Source organism: Rhincodon typus, chromosome 20 (genome assembly GCF_021869965.1).
Source record: "Rhincodon typus isolate 14 chromosome 20, sRhiTyp1.1, whole genome shotgun sequence".
Taxonomy (NCBI): domain Eukaryota; kingdom Metazoa; phylum Chordata; class Chondrichthyes; order Orectolobiformes; family Rhincodontidae; genus Rhincodon; species Rhincodon typus.
The window spans coordinates 24,185,318-24,205,149 of record NC_063351.1 but is presented as its reverse complement, the minus strand read 5'-3'; the positions used below and the strand labels follow the sequence as shown (position 1 = coordinate 24,205,149).

The 19,832-nt window shown below is 38.9% G+C and overlaps 1 protein-coding gene across 1 annotated transcript in view; it reads left to right on the top strand.

The window, feature by feature from the left end:
* Positions 1–12,031, top strand: part of LOC109912463 (dedicator of cytokinesis protein 1-like) — a 24,684-nt gene extending 12,653 nt beyond the window's left edge. Inside the window, exons 4-6 of the mRNA XM_048608839.1 lie at positions 1,660–1,795; positions 9,082–9,221; positions 10,469–12,031. Coding sequence (XP_048464796.1) covers positions 1,660–1,795; positions 9,082–9,221; positions 10,469–10,564 — 372 coding nt within the window. The 3' untranslated portion in view covers positions 10,565–12,031. The remainder of the gene's footprint in view (positions 1–1,659; positions 1,796–9,081; positions 9,222–10,468) is intronic.
* Positions 12,032–19,832: the final 7,801 nt, after the last annotated feature.

Sequence of the window (19,832 nt, the reverse complement as noted above, 5' to 3'; positions counted from 1 at the left end):
GATGCTGCCTGGCCTGCTGTCTTCCTCCAGCTCCACACTGTGTTATCTCAAAACAAAATTTGTTTTCCAAGTACATCAGAGGCACTTAGAGGGCACGCAAGTACCTAGGATGAAAATATCCCTGCTAGGTGACTAAGTTCATGGAAAATGCATTCACAATTGAGAAACAATTGAAACAGCATTAATAAGTGCAGCAGGTTCAAAACAAAATCACAGAAGGTGAAGCTGATTAAGGAGGAAGATGTTTAGATCTTTAAAATTACATCAGCTGGGCTGATATTTCTGGCCAGTCTACAGAGGCAATGATTCTCTCTGAAACAGTAATTGCAAGATAATTTATGAGCTAGGAGCTTCTGTCGACTTCTGGATAAAATAACTGCCATTTAAATATTCAGTGTTTCTCCTGACTACTTAAAATGCAAGTTCTGAGAACCATGAAATAATTAAGAGCAGCCATTTTAATGAACGCTGGAAACATTTAGCATTGCATTTTCTAAGCCTGTAAGAGATAATGTAACATTAAGAAATTACACTGTTGACATTAGAAATGTAACATAAATTGCTATTGATGATTATCCATATTTTAAACCTTCTCACATTGTAAGGATTATTTTATGAATACGTATAACGTCATTTCAGATTTTTAAAAGGGGTAATGAATTTACCTTCAAATTTCAAAACAAAATTTGTTTTCCAAGTACGTCAAAGGCACTTAAAGAGGACACAAAAGTACCTAGAATGAAAATATTCCTGCTAGGTGACTAAGTTCATGGAACCATTTTACAAAAAAAAACTTTGTAAAATAACATGCATTAACAGTTCTACCCACACTGAAAATTAAAACTTCCCACTTAAAAAAAGGAAGCCAAAATAGCATCCTGTCTATTAATCAGAAGTCGTATTTAACCATTGTGTTTTGGTAGTTTGCGATGTCTCTGTTTTTAAAAAGAAGTTTTGTAATTAAGCTATTGCTACTTTTGTAATTTTACTTAGAGATTTATTATTTTAGTGTAATAGATATCATGAAGCTAGATGTGTATAGAATAAAATTCTGATGAGATAACATAATAAGGAGCCAACTCAACTGTGATCCAAAACAATATATAATATTTCTAGTTATTCCTACTGCTGCAACAAATGAGTTAACATAAAATGGAGATTTAAGATTTTGTCTTCCAACTTTTTGTTCTCCTTTCCTGAAAATTAATGCTTAAATTGGGTATAGTTCTAGAGGAGCTACCAATCCTCAAATATACTATTTATCAAGTGTATAAGTCCACATGTGTGTTAATTAATTACATGATAATCAAAATGATATCAAATTAAAATCCAGGCAAATCACGTTATGATCACTTGGAAACATTCCTACTGCCACCTTTACTGATTTCTCAATACAAACTAACATCAAACTTTGGACTTCTGGCCCACTGGCATAATGCATACACTCACCGAACTAAAAGCCCTACATCTTCATAACTGTGGCATTAGTGTCAGATTATCAAGTTACCAGTGCATAACAAATGTATTGAATCAAAGTAGCAAACACTCATATTCTAGTAATTAACCTGTTGTGTGACAGGCCATTCTTGTGTTGTAAGACAAATTGATTCTGTTCAAACTATGATTCTTTGCATAATGCAACTTTTCTCATGTTTTCAGATCAGTCCATTAAGACCACAAAGACCAAAGAGCCAGGTGCTTAATATGTCAGCTGATAAACGGTTGACTGCACCACCAATATCAACGCCAGTAACTCCCAAACCCAAGTTATCCTTCTCCTTACAACCTGGCCTGAGTAAGTATTATGATATTTCTCAAAAGGAATTACATTGACAGCATTTATTTAGTTTTGTAAGAGCTAAGTACTTACTAGCACAGATCCTTAAGAGAAACTGAATAGCAAACAGCATCCTGTTCAGCGAATGCTTTCTTGGAACAAAGTTTTTTGGATTACATTCAGCAATTTACCTTTTGTAAACCCAAACTACACTGGTTACTGAAAGCGCTGTCTGTTTTAAAAACAAAGCATTATGAATGACATACCCTCATCACACCTGTTTTCATTGCTTCTTGTTGCAACAACAATCTTAGTGATTCCGTAATTGGAAGCTAGCATTCATTGCGAGCACATCCAGACCTGTTTTTGAAGGCTTCATGTTTCATCATTTTGTGGACTTGAGATGGAAGCATTTTTGTTTTAATGAGGTCAATGAAAGGACATTGGAACTACTTCTTTAAGAAGGCATCACTTGGTTGTCGCATGCCTTATGATAACTGCTTTTTTACTGGAGACTGCTGGCCTTAGTTTATGTCAAGTTCCAGTTTCTGCTTTGGATATTAGTTGGAGTGGTTGTGGAGAGGCCTGCTAAAGGAAAGAAACTTCACAGCTCAAGTCTCCTATTTCTGGTAAAGAAACCCTGTTGTGGTCCAACTTCTCTCGCATGAGAAGCCTCTGACAGAGTTTGTCAGTTATTTCCTGAACAACTGCATCTGCAAAGGTCCCCAGAGACAATCGCAGGTGTTCGGTGACATACATCTTTGTGCATTTGAACACCTCAAATCTTATCCTTTTTGACTTAAAGGACTAAGACATGGAACAAAAGTGTTTTTTTTTTTAATGTAGGCAGAAAGAATTCTCCTCTTTATTCCCTTTACATGATGTGTGTGTTGTGTATGTACTTTAGGGGTTATTTTGAGGAATAAGCCTATATAGTTTTATATTACAAACGCTATGCATTAACCAACTTTGCATAGTTTGTTTGTAATGGAAATCTGGTCAGTGGATCAATTTTATTCTATGTTTAAGGTAGAGAGAGCATTCAGTTGACCATATTGCCTACTGGGTAAAACAATTACATTTATGTTGTGATCCATGGAATAGTGAGATTAGGGAAAGACAGTGCACACCAATCTCAACCATAACAATCTTCAACCATTAAGATTTGAATCTTGTTATACTTTGCATCTCATAATACTTCCCACTTCACAAGCTGAAAGATCATGTTGGAAGTATTAACAGCCTAGCTTTGTCTTATATCCCATTGCAAAGTTCAAGGAATCAATTGCAAAGCCAGTGTTGCTTAATGCAAGAAGTCAGTGTTCGTTCAGATCTCCTGAAGTCATGTTAAAAACTACATTATAACAGGGGACAATATAACTACCCACAACTGTACGCAATACTTCAGCTGAGGCCTAACAAGTGTCTAGTACAGCTTCAGCATCACTTCCTTGCTCTTGTACCCTATACCACTCTTAACGCAGTTTGCTTTATTAACTTAACTGCTCTTGTCATCTGTTCTGCCACCTTCAGTGATCTTGTAACTATCTTACCTCTGTGTTCCTTGATACCTTTACCTGATAAAAATCTAGCAATCAGTCTTGAAAGCGTCAATTGTTCTAAAATCTTTAGCCTTCTGCAGCAAAAAATTCAAGATTTCTGCTATCTTTTTAGTGAAGAAGTACAATGTGGACCAGCGTCTCCAATGCCTCTCATGAACAAGAATCTGCAATGCTCATCCATTTTCAGATGCAATCAAATTTCTAGGCCAACATGTCCATCTGATGCACAAAAAAAATATGGAACTACAAAGCTGAAACAACAGAATGCAAGTTATTTGAAGATAAACTGCACAGTGCTCAGGGCAGACAGCATCTGGAATACTATGCTTATTCAAGTGCTATTCAAATAGGGCGGTGCTGGCCTAGTGGTATTATCACTAGCCTATTAATCCAGAGACCTAAGTATTGTTCTGGGCATCCCAAATGGCAGATGGTGAAGTTTGAATTAAGAGTCTAATAATGACCATGAAACCATTATTGATTCTTGAGAAAAGCCCATCAAGTTCACTAATGTCCCTTAGGGAAGGAAACTATTGTCCTTACCGGATATGACCTACATCTGATTCCATACACACAGCAATATGATTGACTTTTAAAAACCGAAAGAACTGCAGATGCTGTAAATCAGAATAAAAACAACGTTGCTGGAAAAGCTCAGCAGATCTGGCAGCATCTGTGAAGGAAAAAACAGAGTTAGCATTTCGGGTCCGGTGACCCTTTCTCAGAACGGATTGACTTTTAACTTAATTAGGGATAGGCAATAAATGCTGGCCTTGCCAACAAAATCTGCATCCCATGAGCAAATACACAATGGGTAGACCAGGCTAATCCATAATGTCAAATTTTGCAAATTTTAAAAAATATTATTAAATTTTACAAGAATAGGAGAAGACGACACAGAGTTCAAACCACTTCCAAAACGTAAATTTACGACTGATATCAGAACTTTTTCTTTACTCTGTGACCAATATTATAGTCTTTCAGTAAAGGCAAAATCTCTGGAGTTCATTCAAAACAATTGGCATAGAAACAATGCAGGAGTTTTTCGGATGGGTGAAATGAAATGAACCATAACTATCTTGTGATCGGGTACATATCTTTTGAAGTAGTGAGGTAGATGATAAAGCATTATTTTTACTTAAGTTTGACATTAGTGGTTTTCTAGGTGCAGGACAAAGAGTACAAGAGCAAAGATGTAGTGTAAAAAAATGCAGATCATTTATATGGTTGCAGCTAGGATATGTTGTCCCAACTTAAGCAACCTATTTCGGGAAAAAAGTCTATGCTGTGGAGAATTTGCAGAAGCAATTTATTAAAATGATTGTTTGGAAGGGAAATCTAAGTTGTAAGATACCAGTGAAAATCTTCTGAGAAGATTTGATAAGGTTGGAAACAGTTGTTTATTCTAATAGGTGTGTCAGTAAGGTAAAGGAGAAAACAAGAAAAGGAGAAGTAAAAACCTTTTTTGTATTAAAGTATTGTTTGAAATTAAAATACCATACCTGGAACTTTGATGGGAGCCAAGTACTTTATCATCTACGTTTCGCTGGCAATGGCCGAGTTGTTTTATTGAATCTTGCTTGGTTTAATGCTCAGTACATCACTTATGAACAGGATTAAACTGGAACTTAAAGGGATTTTGATGACAGTCTATCTGGTCAGACTCAGATGATTGAAAATATAAAAGTCCTGAAAATGTGGTCTATCTTTCATTACTTCATCATTGATTACATAGTGGACCCCTTCAGTGGAATTGGCTGGTAAGCTGATCTGACAAGAACTTTCCCTTTTCCATTCTTATGCCACTGTTAGAAACTTAATAAAAGTTTAAGGTTTGTTCAGTGAAGTGTAACTGTGTTTATAACAGCAATCTGAGTAATACCTCCTGCTGGACCACTGATCTGGCTCTGAAAAATATATGGAATGTCTATAAATGTCTGTAATATTGGCTGTGTAAAATTATTAAGATTTGATTGTTAATGCTTTACTTTTCATAGTTGGTTGTCAGTGAGTAATGTTTATTGTAACTGAGTGCTTGAGAAGCTTGATGACATTACTGCACCTGAACTCTGGGATCCCCTATTGAAAACACTACAATCAATTTCACATAAAGAATTCAAGTCCTTACCACCGAGCTCACTAATTCTATCAACGAGGCTTTCTATGAGCTCTGCAGCAAGCAACCTTGCTTCACCACTACCACAAAATGCAGGCCATGTTGTATGAACTCTCTATACAGAATATAGCATATTGAAGCTCGAAATTGAAATAGATTACATAAGGTTATGACTACGAGCCAGTGTTGCAGCTTTAATTAGGTTGTTTAGTTATTTCATGACTAATCTTACCATGCAAGACTAACAGAAAATCATCAAAACAAGTGACAATAGGTTTCAATTCAAATGTTTTCTTTTCGTTTGTTGAATTAAACATGTATTGAAAATTTCAATAAATGACAAAAAGGCTTGTTAGTAGTTATTTTTATTTGGAGACAGCGCTATCTTTTTACCTGAGTAGAAAAGTTACACAGTATCTCACCAAAAATATATATATAACACAGCCTGGGATCAAATAATGTGTTATATATTTTGTGAAAGAGGGATGAGAGACAGAAATGGAACGGCATTGTTGTATGCATGCAAAATGGAAATGGCGGGAAAAATGGGAAAGACAACATCCTTGAACACAGCAGGCCAAGCAGCATCAGAGGAGCAGGAAAGCCATCGTTTCAGGCCTAGACCCTTCTTCAGAAATGGGGGAGGAGAAGGGGATTCTGAAATAAATAGGGAGAGAGGAGGGAAGCGGATAGAAGATGGATAAAAGGAGAAGATAGGTGGAGAGGAGACAGACAGGTCAAAGAGGCGGGGGTGGAGCCAGTAAAGGTGAGTGCAGGTGGGGAATTAGGAAGGGGATAAGTCAGTCCACGGAGGATGGGCAGGTCAAGGGGGCGGGATGAAGCTGGTAGGTAGGAGATGGGGGTGGGGCTTGAGGTGGGAGGAAGGACAGATTAGGGAGGCGGGGACAAGCTGGGCTGGTTTTGGGATGCGGTAGGGGGAGGGGAGATTTTGAAGCTTGTGAAGTCCACATTGATACCATTGGGCTGCAGGGTTCCCAAGCAGAATATGAGGTGCTGTTCCTGCAACCTTCGGGTGGCATCGTTGTGGCACTGCAGGAGGCCCAGGATGGACATGTCATCTAAGGCATGGGAGGGGGAGTTGAAATGGTTCCTGACTGGGAGGTGCAGTTGTTTAGTGTGAACTGAGCGTAGGTGTTCCGCAAAGCGGTCCCCAAGCCTCTGCTTGGTTTCCCCGATATAGAGGAGGCCACATCTGGAACAGCGGATACAGTATACCACGTTAGCAATTAGCTCGACTCCATTTTCTCCCCCTTGGCCCAGCAACTCCCCACCTACGTCCGTGACACCACCCACGCCCTCCACCTCCTCCAAAACTTCCGATTCCCTGGTCCCCAACACCTCGTCTTTACCATGGACATCCAGTCCCTATACACCTGCATTCCCCATGCAGATGGCCTAAAGGCCCTCCGCTTCTTCCTGTCCCGCAGGCCCGACCAGTCCCCCTCCACTGACACCCTCATCCGCTTAGCACCTTCCACCACAACCTTAAGTTCACCTGGACCATCTCTGATATCTCTCTCTCCTTCCTGGACCTCTCTGTTTCCATCTCTGGCAACCACCTGGAAACCGATATCCATTTCAAGCCCACCGACTCCCACAGTTACCTAGAATACACCTCTTCCCACCCACCTTCCTGCAAAAATGCCATCCCCTATTCCCAATTCCTTCGCCTCCGCCGCATCTGCTCCCACGATGAGACATTCCACTCCCAAACATCTCAGATGTCCTTATTTTTCAAGGACCGCAACTTCCCCCACTCAGTGGTCGAGAACGCCCTCGACCGTGTCTCCTGCGTTTCCCGCAACTCATCCCTCACACCCCCTCCCCGCAATAACAACCAAAACAGAATCCCCCTCGTCTTCATGTACCACACCACCGACCTCCGGACCCAATGCATCATCCTCCGACACTTCCGCCATCTGTAATTCGACCCCACCACCAAAGACATTTTTTCCCTCCCCACCCTTATCTGCGTTCCGGAGGGACCACTCTCTCCGTGACTCCCTTTTCCGCTCCACACTCCCCTCCAGCCCCACCACACCCACCACACCCGGCACTTTTCCCTGCTACCGCAGGAAGTGCTACACCTGCCCCTACACCACCTCCCTCACCCCCATCCCAGGCCCCAAGAAGACCTTCCATATCAAGCAGATGTACACCTGCACATCTGCTAATGTGGTATACTGTATCCACTGTTCCAGATGTGGCCTCCTCTACATCGGGGAAACCAAGCGGAGGCTTGGGGACCGCTTTGCGGAACACCTACGCTCGGTTCGCACTAAACAACTGCACCTCTCAGTCTTGATCCATTTCAACTCCCCCTCCCATTCCTTGGACGACATGTCCATCCTGGGCCTCCTGCAGTGCCACAACGATGCCACCCGAAGGTTGCAGGAACAGCACCTCATATTTTGCTTGGGAACCCTGCAGCCAAAGGGTATCAATGTGGACTTCACAAGCTTCAAAATCTCCCCTCCCCCTACCGTATCCCAAAACCAGCCCAGCTTGTCCCCGCCTCCCTAAACTGTCCTTCCTCCCACCTCAAGCCCCACCCCCATCTCCTACCTACTAGCTTCATCCCGCCCCTTTGACCTGTCCGTCCTCCCTGGACAGACTTATCCCCTCCCTAGCTCCCCACTACACTCACCTTTACTGGCTCCACCCCTGCCTCTTTGACCTGTCTGTCTCCTCTCCACCTATCTTCTCCTTAATCCATCTTCTATCTGCCTCCCTCTCTCTCCCTATTTATTTCAGAATCCCCTTCCCCTGCCCCATTTCTGAAGATGGGTCTAGACCCAAAACGTCAGCTTTCCTGCTTGGCCTGCTGTGTTCATCCAGCTCTACACCTTGTTATCTCAGATTCTCCAGCATCTGCAGTTCCTACTATCTCTAAGACAACATCTTTCTTTTCCACATTCAGGCATGAGTTGAGCAATTTATGTGTGTGTCTGTATATGTATATGTATATATGTAAATGGAATCGAAATATCTATGCCTTCACATTTAAAAGGAGGAAAATTTCAGCTGCATAGGATAAAATCTCTGTAATGAACAGGAGAAAATTGTGCATCATTTAGAACTCAATGTTAAAGGAATAAAGCGAAATGAATCAAATTAAAACACTCAAATATTCCTGAGATTTAATTATTTTTCACATTCAAATTAATTGCACAGCTTGAGCTATAAAAATAATTTTTACAGTGTAACTAGAAGCATTATTTGATAGAATAAAGTCATTTGCCATATTTTCATAATACTGGCCAAGTAATAATAGAACTTCTACTTTACCATTGCCCATTAACTGACTTGTGGAACATATGCTTATTGTAAGAAATATTCATTCTTTATAATCAATACTTTTTTATAATATTTAAGTTTCACAGGATACTGTATGTAGTTCTAGATATATTACATTCTTTAATATTGTTTGTAATTTAAATTATGCATTTACTTGTTTGTACTTTATTTTGTTCACAGTTTGTGTTTCTCAGAATGTATTCAAAGAAGTTGCATTTTACAATTTCCTTTGTATAGAGGAGAAAATTTTGCATGCCAAATGAAATCTGATTAAAATTGAAATACAATTTCAATACATTCTTTTCTAGATGTAGATCTCAATGGCTCAGATAATCCTGAGCAGACTGGACTACCACCTCCTCTTCCTCTCAAAAGCAACTCCAGTGATTATGGGACTCTGACCGATAGTCAAGAACCTGCCATTTCTATCACACCTGTACAATCAAGGGTAATCATCTATCTAAAGTCAATTAGCAAAATTTCTCTCCCTTCTTTTCATAATTGCAGTATTTTTGAATCAGTTACCTGTATTCTGAGAAATTAATGCTTCTGGTATGTCTATTTAAGTACGTTTGATTGCTTTACCCATTAGAGCAAAACTCTGAAGTTGCAGTTTGCTTTGTTTAATAAATTGATACTAAGGTTAGTTAACTACTTATATTCATTTAACTGTATATTGAACCACTAGCACCTGACAATCTTAGCAGCTTTAAAAGTTTCACAATTAAACTTCAAAAATGTCAGATTTAATTTGAATAAATTTTAGTTTGATAAACGTATTGACACACAATTTGCTGTAGCAAGATATCTAATTGGTATTTTGTTAAACTTGTTTTTGCAAGTTTAATTTCTTAAATGCTTTTGCAAGGCAAGTTGCTGAAGTGTTAGTTGACAGTGCCTCAGCAAGGGGACGGCATCAGGGTAGCAATAACCAATAAAACTTGATATAACTTATAAAATAATATTATGAAATAAAGAGAAAAAGAGGAGCATGAATGAGTATGGGAAAATTCAATGCCCAATCAGGTACCAAATTAAGAAATCAAGAGGGGAAAAAAAAGGACAGTTTAAGGGAGAGAGAAAAAATGGCTGAAAGAAAAATGATTTTGAAGAAGTCAAACAATTTCAGATATAATTTATTTTAAAAAGAGATATTAAAACATGAAGATGTATGAATCCATGCTTTTAATAGTGCACTTTCAGAGCCTGAGGTGTTGACGAGAGTAGTTAAGATTTATCACATCACCAAGAGGGTACTTAAACTGAATTAGATAAGGCTTAACTTCCTGCAATCAATTTAGTTCATATCTACTATATCAATATAGAAACGTTGCATCATTTATTGTTTTTTCGGTGGTGAGACAAAAAAAACAAGATGTAATTTTCAAAACTCCCAATGCAACTCAGAATTCCCTGTCGAACAGCACAATTGAAGTTGCAGTATAATTTGCATAAATCCATTCACCGTAATTGCTGATAAATCATCTTCTGCATAATATAAGATGATCATGTTTAACGGTTTAGCAAATAATTCACAAATATCAGCACTGTTCTTTATCCTTGTACGTTTGTATGTTTGTCATAATTTGACAGCATTAAATCTATTTAAGATTATATTCAATTGAAGCCAAGGTTGCTATCAGAGTTTCTGTAAGCGAGAGAAACAGCTCACTAAAATGATTTTCTTTCCAACAGCTCCCACCACCTCTACCAAGCAAGACACCACCTCCTCCTCCTCCTCCAAAAGCAACTCGGAAGCAAACTTCTGTAGATTCTGGGATTGGACAGTGATTTATTTCACAGAATTATTTACCAATTCTAGCTACACAATTCCATTTCAAAAGACAAAAATTGCAGTCTGCAAATTTATTTTCTTGGCTTTCAAACTGAGGGAATGGAACAAAATTATACATCTCATTTAGATCAACACAGTCAACAATTGCAGTGATTCCAAGTACAACAATGAGACATAAAGTATGTACTTTAACCAACAGATTCTGCTGCTGAGCTTTAAATATTGGTTTAGAAACTAATTTAATGGGCTGGATTTTGCAGTCAGTGGCAAAATGATGTTACCCACCATTGACTTTGAAGACACTATGGTGTGAATTTCATCTTTGCTAACATTAGTTTCAAACTGGTGCCAAGTTATGAAAATCTCTAGAGATCCAGCAGCAGTAATAACATTGAATAGAGTGAGCAACCTGTTACATTGGAGTATGCTCACAGCACCAAGCCAGGAAGGAAAATGCACTTAATTATTTTTTAAATTTCAGAGTGTGTGGAGTAAATGATTGGTCATAAATATTAGAAGCTGGAATATCATAAACATCTAAGGAAAATTAAAAGCTAAGAATTTTTCGCAATGGAAAAAAATGACATTGCACAAATATAATGTTAGTTTTCTAGGATGAAAGAGGTACACTGTTGAAATTAAATTGTAGCTCATTAGTAAGACATTATGTTTTGGGAGTGCGGGGTGTTCAACAGAAATATTACAATGTAAAAGATAAAGTTCTGATCAGTTCAGTGATTTCTAATTGATTACAGTCTTCAACAGGGACTTCAACAGTGTTGCCTTTGGAGAAGCATGGAGTCATTTACAACAATTTCCATATTTCCATGTTTAACTTTGCATATGTAGATTCCAAAAATTGTTAGTTTCATAAATGTAATGACTGAAAACATGATCAGTTTCACCATTATTACTACTGCAACATCCGGACCAATGACTCTGACTAGAAAAACACATGCATATATTACTTTTATTGGTTTCAGTTTAAGTAGCAATTCGACACTCCATTCTCAGATATAAAATTTTGCTTACTTTTCAAATAAGACGGGTAAAGTAATAGTCTTTGAAACCAATTACTGCTTTGTCAATGGAGTGTAATCATTATGTACAGAGGTTTGTATATATATGAAGCTGAAAATTTTAAAACTCCTTTTATTACAATTGCTTAGTATAATTCTGCAAATCGATTTATTCCTAGTAAGAGCTTTTTAGAATTTTAAAGCTTGTTGACTGTAAACTATTGGTCATATTTTGCTAAAAGGTCATGTTTTAGTTGTATTTAATAGGGTCAAAATGGGAAATGGAATATGCCAACTAGCTCTTTCTACAGTTCTTTTCGTATGAGCTTATGATTTCTAAAATTAATTTTTAACATTTTCTGTAATCATGATATGATTGAAACTAGAATAATCAGAATTCACTACTGACTCCCAAAATAAAAACAAAAATGTTAAAAATTTCAATGTTTGAATTTTCATTGTCTATTAATTAGGCGCACTTTATCTGGTTAATTCTCAGACTTCAGCTTCACACGCTATCTGAATGGTTTTATTGAGGGAAGATTTTCTCTGGCCATAATAAATATGACAAAGACTACTCAATAATCCCAACAACAATTCCACCTCTTATTAATTCTGATTTCAAAGCTCCATATTCACAGCTTCCCACTAATCTGTAGAGATCTATGGATTGCCGTGGATGCTGCACTCATCTAATACATAGTGCTGTTTCATGAACTTCTTTGGTGTTCAGGTTAAAGTAATTGTCAATTCAGAACTAAATCAAAAATATCCATTTTTATTTTAAATCTTAGTGAGCTACGACAGCATCAACAATGCTCCCAATTTATATCATGTTGGTATCCGTTTGTTATCAGTTTCTGATTTGGTATCTAGTTTGGAAGCAATTCGGTATCTTAAGAATTGTTTTCCTTTAGATGCTCAATGTTATGTTCTCTTTGGCCCACCTCTGAAATTAAACCTTCCTATCAATATTATTTCTGATGAAATGTTTTGGAAATGTGACTATTTTCCTTGCATTGAAGGCTTTTAATTTTGCAATACACTAATTCCGCAGAAGTGTACTGTGTATTGAAATGTTTCAGTGGATTATTCTGGAAAAGTGGAGGATTCCTAACTTCTGTCACCTTTTTCGAGTATTCATTAGATGGATCCCACTAATCACATGAATGAATGATTCCCATTGCCTTTGCAGCTTTACTGAACAAATCCCACCATCTGTGGCGTGAATAACGATTGTTGTTCTGTTAATAGCTTTTCGAAAAGAATCCAGCTCTATAAGTTGAGTCCTGTTGTGTGTTGCTTAAATAAATGCTTTTCACCTTTACCACAATTTAAGAAATGGATTTCCTATCTTTTCTGCAGCCTCAATTGTCTCCTAACGTTCTTCTATTTGTCTTTGTCTGCTTAGGCCTCTAAATTGCCCCTTTATCACTTTGTTTTTGGCTTTGCAATGTTCCTGAATCAGTGACCTCATTTCAAATTGCTTCTGTGAACCTTGACTTCCCTTGTATCTATGCCTTATGATGCCCAATTTGAGCACTAAGTACTGCCAAAACTATTTGCTTTCCAAGTGAGTATTTGGTACCATTTCTTAAAGTTTTCCCCTTGCCCAAGGAATTTCAACTGAACTCAAGATACCTCTGTTGTTCGTTTGCTCTCTAGCTGACCCTTAACTCCTCAGGATCCCTTCAACAGACCATCAGCACCCAATTGAATCCGTAACTGTCTTGGTGTGACTGATGCTTCATTTCCATGGACTTCCTAGCTCACTCTTACTGCTGCACATCTTTTACCAGGTCAAAACTGCTTTTTTTTTACCACTTGCTGTAGACTCTACCTTGTTAAACTTTGCCATTAAGTTTTATTCTGCAGGGCTCTTGAATGTTCAGCTCTTCCAGCTGCTGACCATCTGCATGAGCAGCCGGTTTAAAGCTGCATCCAAAGAAGTCTTCAGATTTGCACCATAGCAACATGTATGAGGAAGCTAGAAAGAGTCTGCATTGTTTGCCACTTCTAAGATAAATTCACTGCTCATCATAATAAAGGAGCCATAAGGAAGATTTGCCACTTCCATCCTCTTTCCTAGTAGGGAACTGCAAGACCTGCTTTGGTAGAGAAAACCCACTAGGTAGTCTAATGAGAAGAAGCAAATATCTTAAACAAGGTGTAGTTTATACCATGATAGCAACTCGGTACAAGTTTGATTAATATGATAGACAGTGTTACAGAGACTATGAGAAAGACATGGATAGTAGGTTTTACTCCTTTGAGATCCTCAATTGTTCTCCCACTAAGTCCATATGACACCATCATTTTGGGTAGTGCTTAAGACAGTCCTCAGCAGTGAACAACTGTGGGTTCCCTCAAAAGTCCTGGTTAGTGTGCAAGAAAAGAGTCAATGGTTTCCAAGTTACCAGGGTCAGTGGCATCCTCTCATGTTAGCAAAGGGTCTCTTGTGGATTAACTGAGTAATATATATTTGCAAATAGGCAATTGAGCCAGGTGGGTGAATGTGCAATTAGCCCAAGTAGCTTATGGCAATTGAAGCAGAAGCATGAGAGAGTTTGGCTTGGGTGAACACTTGGATCCAATATCCTACTGACAGACTAGTATGTGCGATAGCTGGTATGTGTGCAGACAAGGAAGTTAGGTGTCACTTGACATGTCAGAAAATCTACATGTTGTCATGCACAGAAGGCAGAGTCACACCCGTGAAACACCTCAGCCTATTTAGCAGATTAAAGACAATATGTAAGTGCAAATACTTGCTCATCTGCCTACTTCTGTGCTCCTCCAAACAGCTGTTGCTTTTGCACATTGGATAAAATAGTACATTATCATTGCTACCACTCCTTCCTACGAGCACTCTACTCCCAACACTATGTGCACACACTCTGCCAGTTATCACTCTCTGTGCAGCAGTTATCTTCTCTTCAGCTTGGTTCCATTGGCCAAGTTGTTTCCTTTGAATTTATTTGCATGGATATTTTATACAAACACATTATTATTCAATTTTCAATTTCTCAGGAACTCAATTTCATGTTCATTTATATAAGTTCAGTTTCAACCTATAACCCTTGATTACCTGTTCTCTATCTTTGTTCTCTAACTGTTTTGTACCAACTCCATGTTCCATCCCTTGCCAAGCCCATATCGCTCCCCTGTCTCAGTTCTAAACCCTGCGTTAACATTTGCTCTCTATTCGTTTTCTAGTCTCACTCTACTTTCCCTACAATTTGCAATTCAGTTATGCACTGTAGATTCTTTGCATCTGGGTAAAGAAATTAAATTGGATGTCATAGATGTTAGTGCTACTAAACCATTAGAAGACTTACATTAAAAAAAAATTAGTTCTCCAGATATGAAGTCATGACTCACCGTTCAAGTTAATGTTTAACAGAACTGGGTTCATGTAACACCAAGACACCCTCTTCTGAGAAATTTCTCCCTCCTCAAAGTGCACATTTTTTTCACAAATGACTGCTCGATAATTTTAAGCAAGTAATTTAATGTTTTCTTTGCAAGGTAAATCTTGACACAAACAAAAAAAAACAGCAGTTACATTAAAGAAGGTATAGAAAACCTCTATATGTGCTATTCCCCGTTAATTTATGAAAGCATCAACAGAATAGTGACAGTTAACAGCCTTATCTCTCTTCAACTTGCTTGTGGTTTGTATGTCATTCAGTGGATTTCAGCATATAAAATATAGCTGTTAAAAGATGCAGGGTAGCAATCACTGCCTTAGGCACAAAAGAAAATACCTTCCGAGGAAAGTTGACTGATGGATTGATGCAGGAATAACCCACACCGTTGCCGTAACATTATTTAGACATTTATTGCATGACAGAGAGCAATGAAATTTTATATCAGCTCCTTGCTGTCAATAAAGGTTGCTGACAAGGCCATGCACTTAATATCAAAACTCACTTATAAGAACAGTTTAGGATATTTATTATTTAATTTTATATATGTTTGCAATAATTTACCTGTGCTCCATTTCTCAATGTACAAAACTGCATAATTTCAGTCATGATACATATTAATATCTGAGTCAAATCAAGGAATAACTGGTAACCAGTTTGGAAAACAAAGTAGAGGGGAGAGCATGCTCCTGTCTGCATCAATGGTGCTGAGGTGGAGATGGTCGAGAGCATCAAGTTCCTGGGAGTAATGATGATCAACAATCTGTCCTGGTGTACCCACATCTACGCGATGGTCAAGAAAACACAATGCCACCTCTACTTCTTCAGGAGGCAAAGGAAATTTGGCATGTCCACAAGGACTCATCACTCTTTACAGATGGATTATAAAAGCATCCTTTCTGGATGCATCGTAGTATGGTACAGCCACTGCTGTTCCCAAGACCTGAAGAATCTACAGAGAGTTGTGAACACAGCCCAGTCCATCACGCAACCCAGCCTTCCATCCATTGACTCTGTCTATACTTCCCACTGTTTCAGGAGAGCATCCAACATAATCAAAGACCCCTCCCACCCTGGTTATACTCTCTTCCACACTCTTCCATCAGGCAGAAGATAAAGAAGTTTGAATACCTTCCAAACAGATTCAAGATCAGTTTCTTCCTGCGGTTATCAGACTTTTGAATGGACCTCTCAAATGTTAATTTTGATCTCTCTCCTCTCTGTGGCTGTAACACTGAACTATTCTGAACTATTATCAGCTACGCTGATGCACTTTGCATGGCACGGTCTGCCTGTATTGTAAAACTACACTTTTCACTGTATCTCAAGATGTGATAACAGTAAATCAAACTCAAATGCAAACTTTTTCTCTGTATGTACTTAAATATCTACACCAAAAATATTACATCCAATTCAATTCAAAGTGCATATTATAGAAAAATACTTGTGGAATTCGCATACATGTGCATTTTACTACTCAAACATTTTGTTTATTCTACTCCAGTTTATTTAATTAATAAATCAACCATTTTATATAAACTTTACCAATAAGTACGTTTTTACATAGCATTAATTTCAATTTCCATATCGTTTTGTCTCTTTGAAATTATTCCTTGATTTTAAACTATTCTTCCTTTCATTCCAGCAAAAATATATATCACAATAACACATTCTTAACTACAAGTATCCCCTCTTCCATTATGAAATATAACATCCCACTTCCCATGAGGAATGTAAAGATTTGTGGTATAAAAATCATATATTTATATTTGTTTGCATTTTTCACTTATATTTTTCATTTTTTGCTATAAGCAATGTCACAGTGATCCACCAACAATACATTAAAACAGTATAAAAGTGCATGTTTCCTGCCCATCATATTGCACTTTGTCTGTCATGCTAAGACATCACACATTTTGGTAGCTTCAAATGAGACCAGCTACAACATACATAAAATGCTTTCAGCTTTGCACTTCAGCGTGAGAGGCTAATTCTGAGAGTAACAAAGGGATGTACCACATCTCTTCTTTTCCCCACGTGATAAGAATATGAGGAACCCATTGAGTTTATTCTGCTATTCTATTAGAATCCTGGCTACTCTGGACCTCAGGTTCAATTAGCTGCCTTTGACCAATGGCCCATGGTCTCTTCAGTAAGAAAAATCTGACAGTCCCAGTATTAAAAATTGCAAATGGCTCGGTGTCCAGAGCAAATAGCACTCCAAATGCATGGTTACAACTGCAATGTGATATGTTGTTTTTATGAAGAAAAATCAACTCTCTTTCCCATCATTGCTTCCACTGATATAACTTTTTGTTTGGGAGGTGTCACAATACTTGTTTTTGTAACAATCACCACTTTTTTTTTCCCCAGAAGGGCCAATTTCTGGATGAATTTTAGAAATCAAAGCTGAGGCTGAATGTTGACTTTCCCAGAAGCAGCTAAACAATGCTAGATAGTTAGATCCATTCACCTGCCAAATCGTAATTGAGCAAACCATGAGTATATAAAGTCAAACTTTAAGTGCCTCAATCAATCCTAAAACATAGGCCAGCAAAGGTAAAAAGATTGTTCACTCTGCACAATATCGTTTGACAAGAATGCTACTTCAAGATGGACAACAGCAATGAAGGGAAGTTAGCACATTAACAAGAGAAGCAATAACCAAAAGAATGTACAGATGGCTTAAAGTAGGTGAAAAAAAAATCTCAGAGGATCAGGAGTCTTTGGAACTCTCTTCCTGAAAAGATGGCAGAAGTTGAGTCCTTGAATGTTCTTAGGGCAGCAGTTGATAGATACTTGTTAAGCAAGAGTTTGAAAGGTTGTTAGGGGTTGCTCAGAATGTGATAAATATACCATTCCATTATCTTTGATAGGAATGAAACAATTATGAAGCCAAAATTTCAAAACCGTCTATTTCTGCTGACTCCCTGCTTGAGGGCTTCAATATAGTCATCATGTACTGTGGGAGCAGGTGGATACTTCATTAAAATAGGAGAATTGGGTGTGTGATTGGACCCTGATGTTATTTGCATTTGGTTGTTTCGTGAATCTGTTGTCTTTGGCTAAAAAAATTGTTACTTTTGTTTGCAATTGCTGCAACAGTTTCAGAATACTGAAGGGTGTTATAAAGAGAAAATGCTGGAGGTATCTGCGGCAACAGAAAAAAAGGCAGAATACTCTCGGGGCATGAATGATATTTACTATTTTGAGAAAAGTGGCAGAAGTCCAGCAAAGGCTCATCTTGACATTGGGAGCAACTTGCTGCAACCGTTAACTAAGGTCCAGGCACAAAGGTGGGATTCTGATTGCCAAGTGGCAAGTTAGCTATTAAGGGGGCATATTTCTTGTCAATGAACTTATTAGAGGCACATCTTGCCCAATAACATGCAACTTCCCATCTTACCACCTGTCGTGAGCAAGTTAAACACTGATAATTCTCAACATGTAAGTCAGAGCAGGTACCTGGAGAGTTCAGCTTACTGCTGGCAATGAAGAGCTTCCATGTTTCACACAGTCCTTGTCCAGACATTTGTATCCGATATTTTCCAAACCCTTAGGATCCTCCTGGCACCTCACTGATCCACTTGCAGGATGCTTAGGAAGTACAGACCCACATTGCAGTGTGTACCAGGAGCTAGAATTGAAAGGCAGTTGCAGAGATACTTAGCACTCAGGGACAAGCGACCAGCTTGTGGATAGGAGCAGGCTGCGTGCAAGGTTGTTCGCTTGCTCTGTGACTGCTAGCTGACTTAGTGTCTACCTGCATGCTCCCAGCATCCATGTGTTGCCTTGCTGTGCCATGCTTGCCTTCCAGTGTGTTGGTGCTTCAGCCAGAGCCTAAAAGCTATCAGTACTGCCATACTGACATGCTTTTTTGAGCAGGCAAATACAGACAGGTCACTTGTCTTACTTGACAATAGGAATCTGTCTGAGTTGGAGGCTGTGAACACCTTGATGCACAGCACACCGTGACATCATTCCAACACCTCTAACATATAGTAGCAGTTGCTTGTGGGACAAACAGACTATACATTTATGCAACCAAATGGCCATGATGCAAAGTTGGTGGGGCTAGCCCGGTGGGGTGGGGTGGGTTTGGGGGCGGGGGGCTGTTGTCAGGCAGAGGGTCCCAATACTGTCAGTAATGCACACAGTTTGCACATATTCTTGGGCTTGGCCATGGTCGGGGATTCTCTCTGACTACAGTCTGGTGTGTGTGTGACGGTCAGTCATGTAGGGCCAGCACCAACAGTTAGGGGATTCATGTATAGTCATCAGGGAGCTGCAAAGACAGTGGGTCAGAGATCAGGGATGAATACAGGCCTGTGGGTTCATCCATTAATCATTGAAGAGGGTGCAGTGGGCAATTGTGGGGACAAAGGAGTAAAAGGGATGAGACAGTCAAGGCTGGGGGTAATGTAAAGGTATACATGGAGGCGGATACAGGGATTATAACCAGGGAGTAACCCAGATATAAAGTAGGATGAGGGGAACAGTATTAGAGGGTATGGTAGGCTACAGGAGAGGGAGTTATTGGCAGCAACTACCATCAAAGCCTCCACAAGGGAAATGTGGAGGACTAGGGTTGACATCAGTAAGGTGTAATGTCTGTGCTCATGGGCAAAGAGGGGAGTTGGAGGCTAAGTCCAGTGTGGTGGGTCTCCACATTGGTAAATGAACTGTTGAGGTAATGCAAGTTAAAAGGGGACGTGAAGGTACTGGGGGGATACCTGGTGGCAGAGCCTCGTGTGGTGACATTCACTATGAGCTGCGTTCCCTGCCATCACTTGCAAAGTAACAGAAACAGAATATGT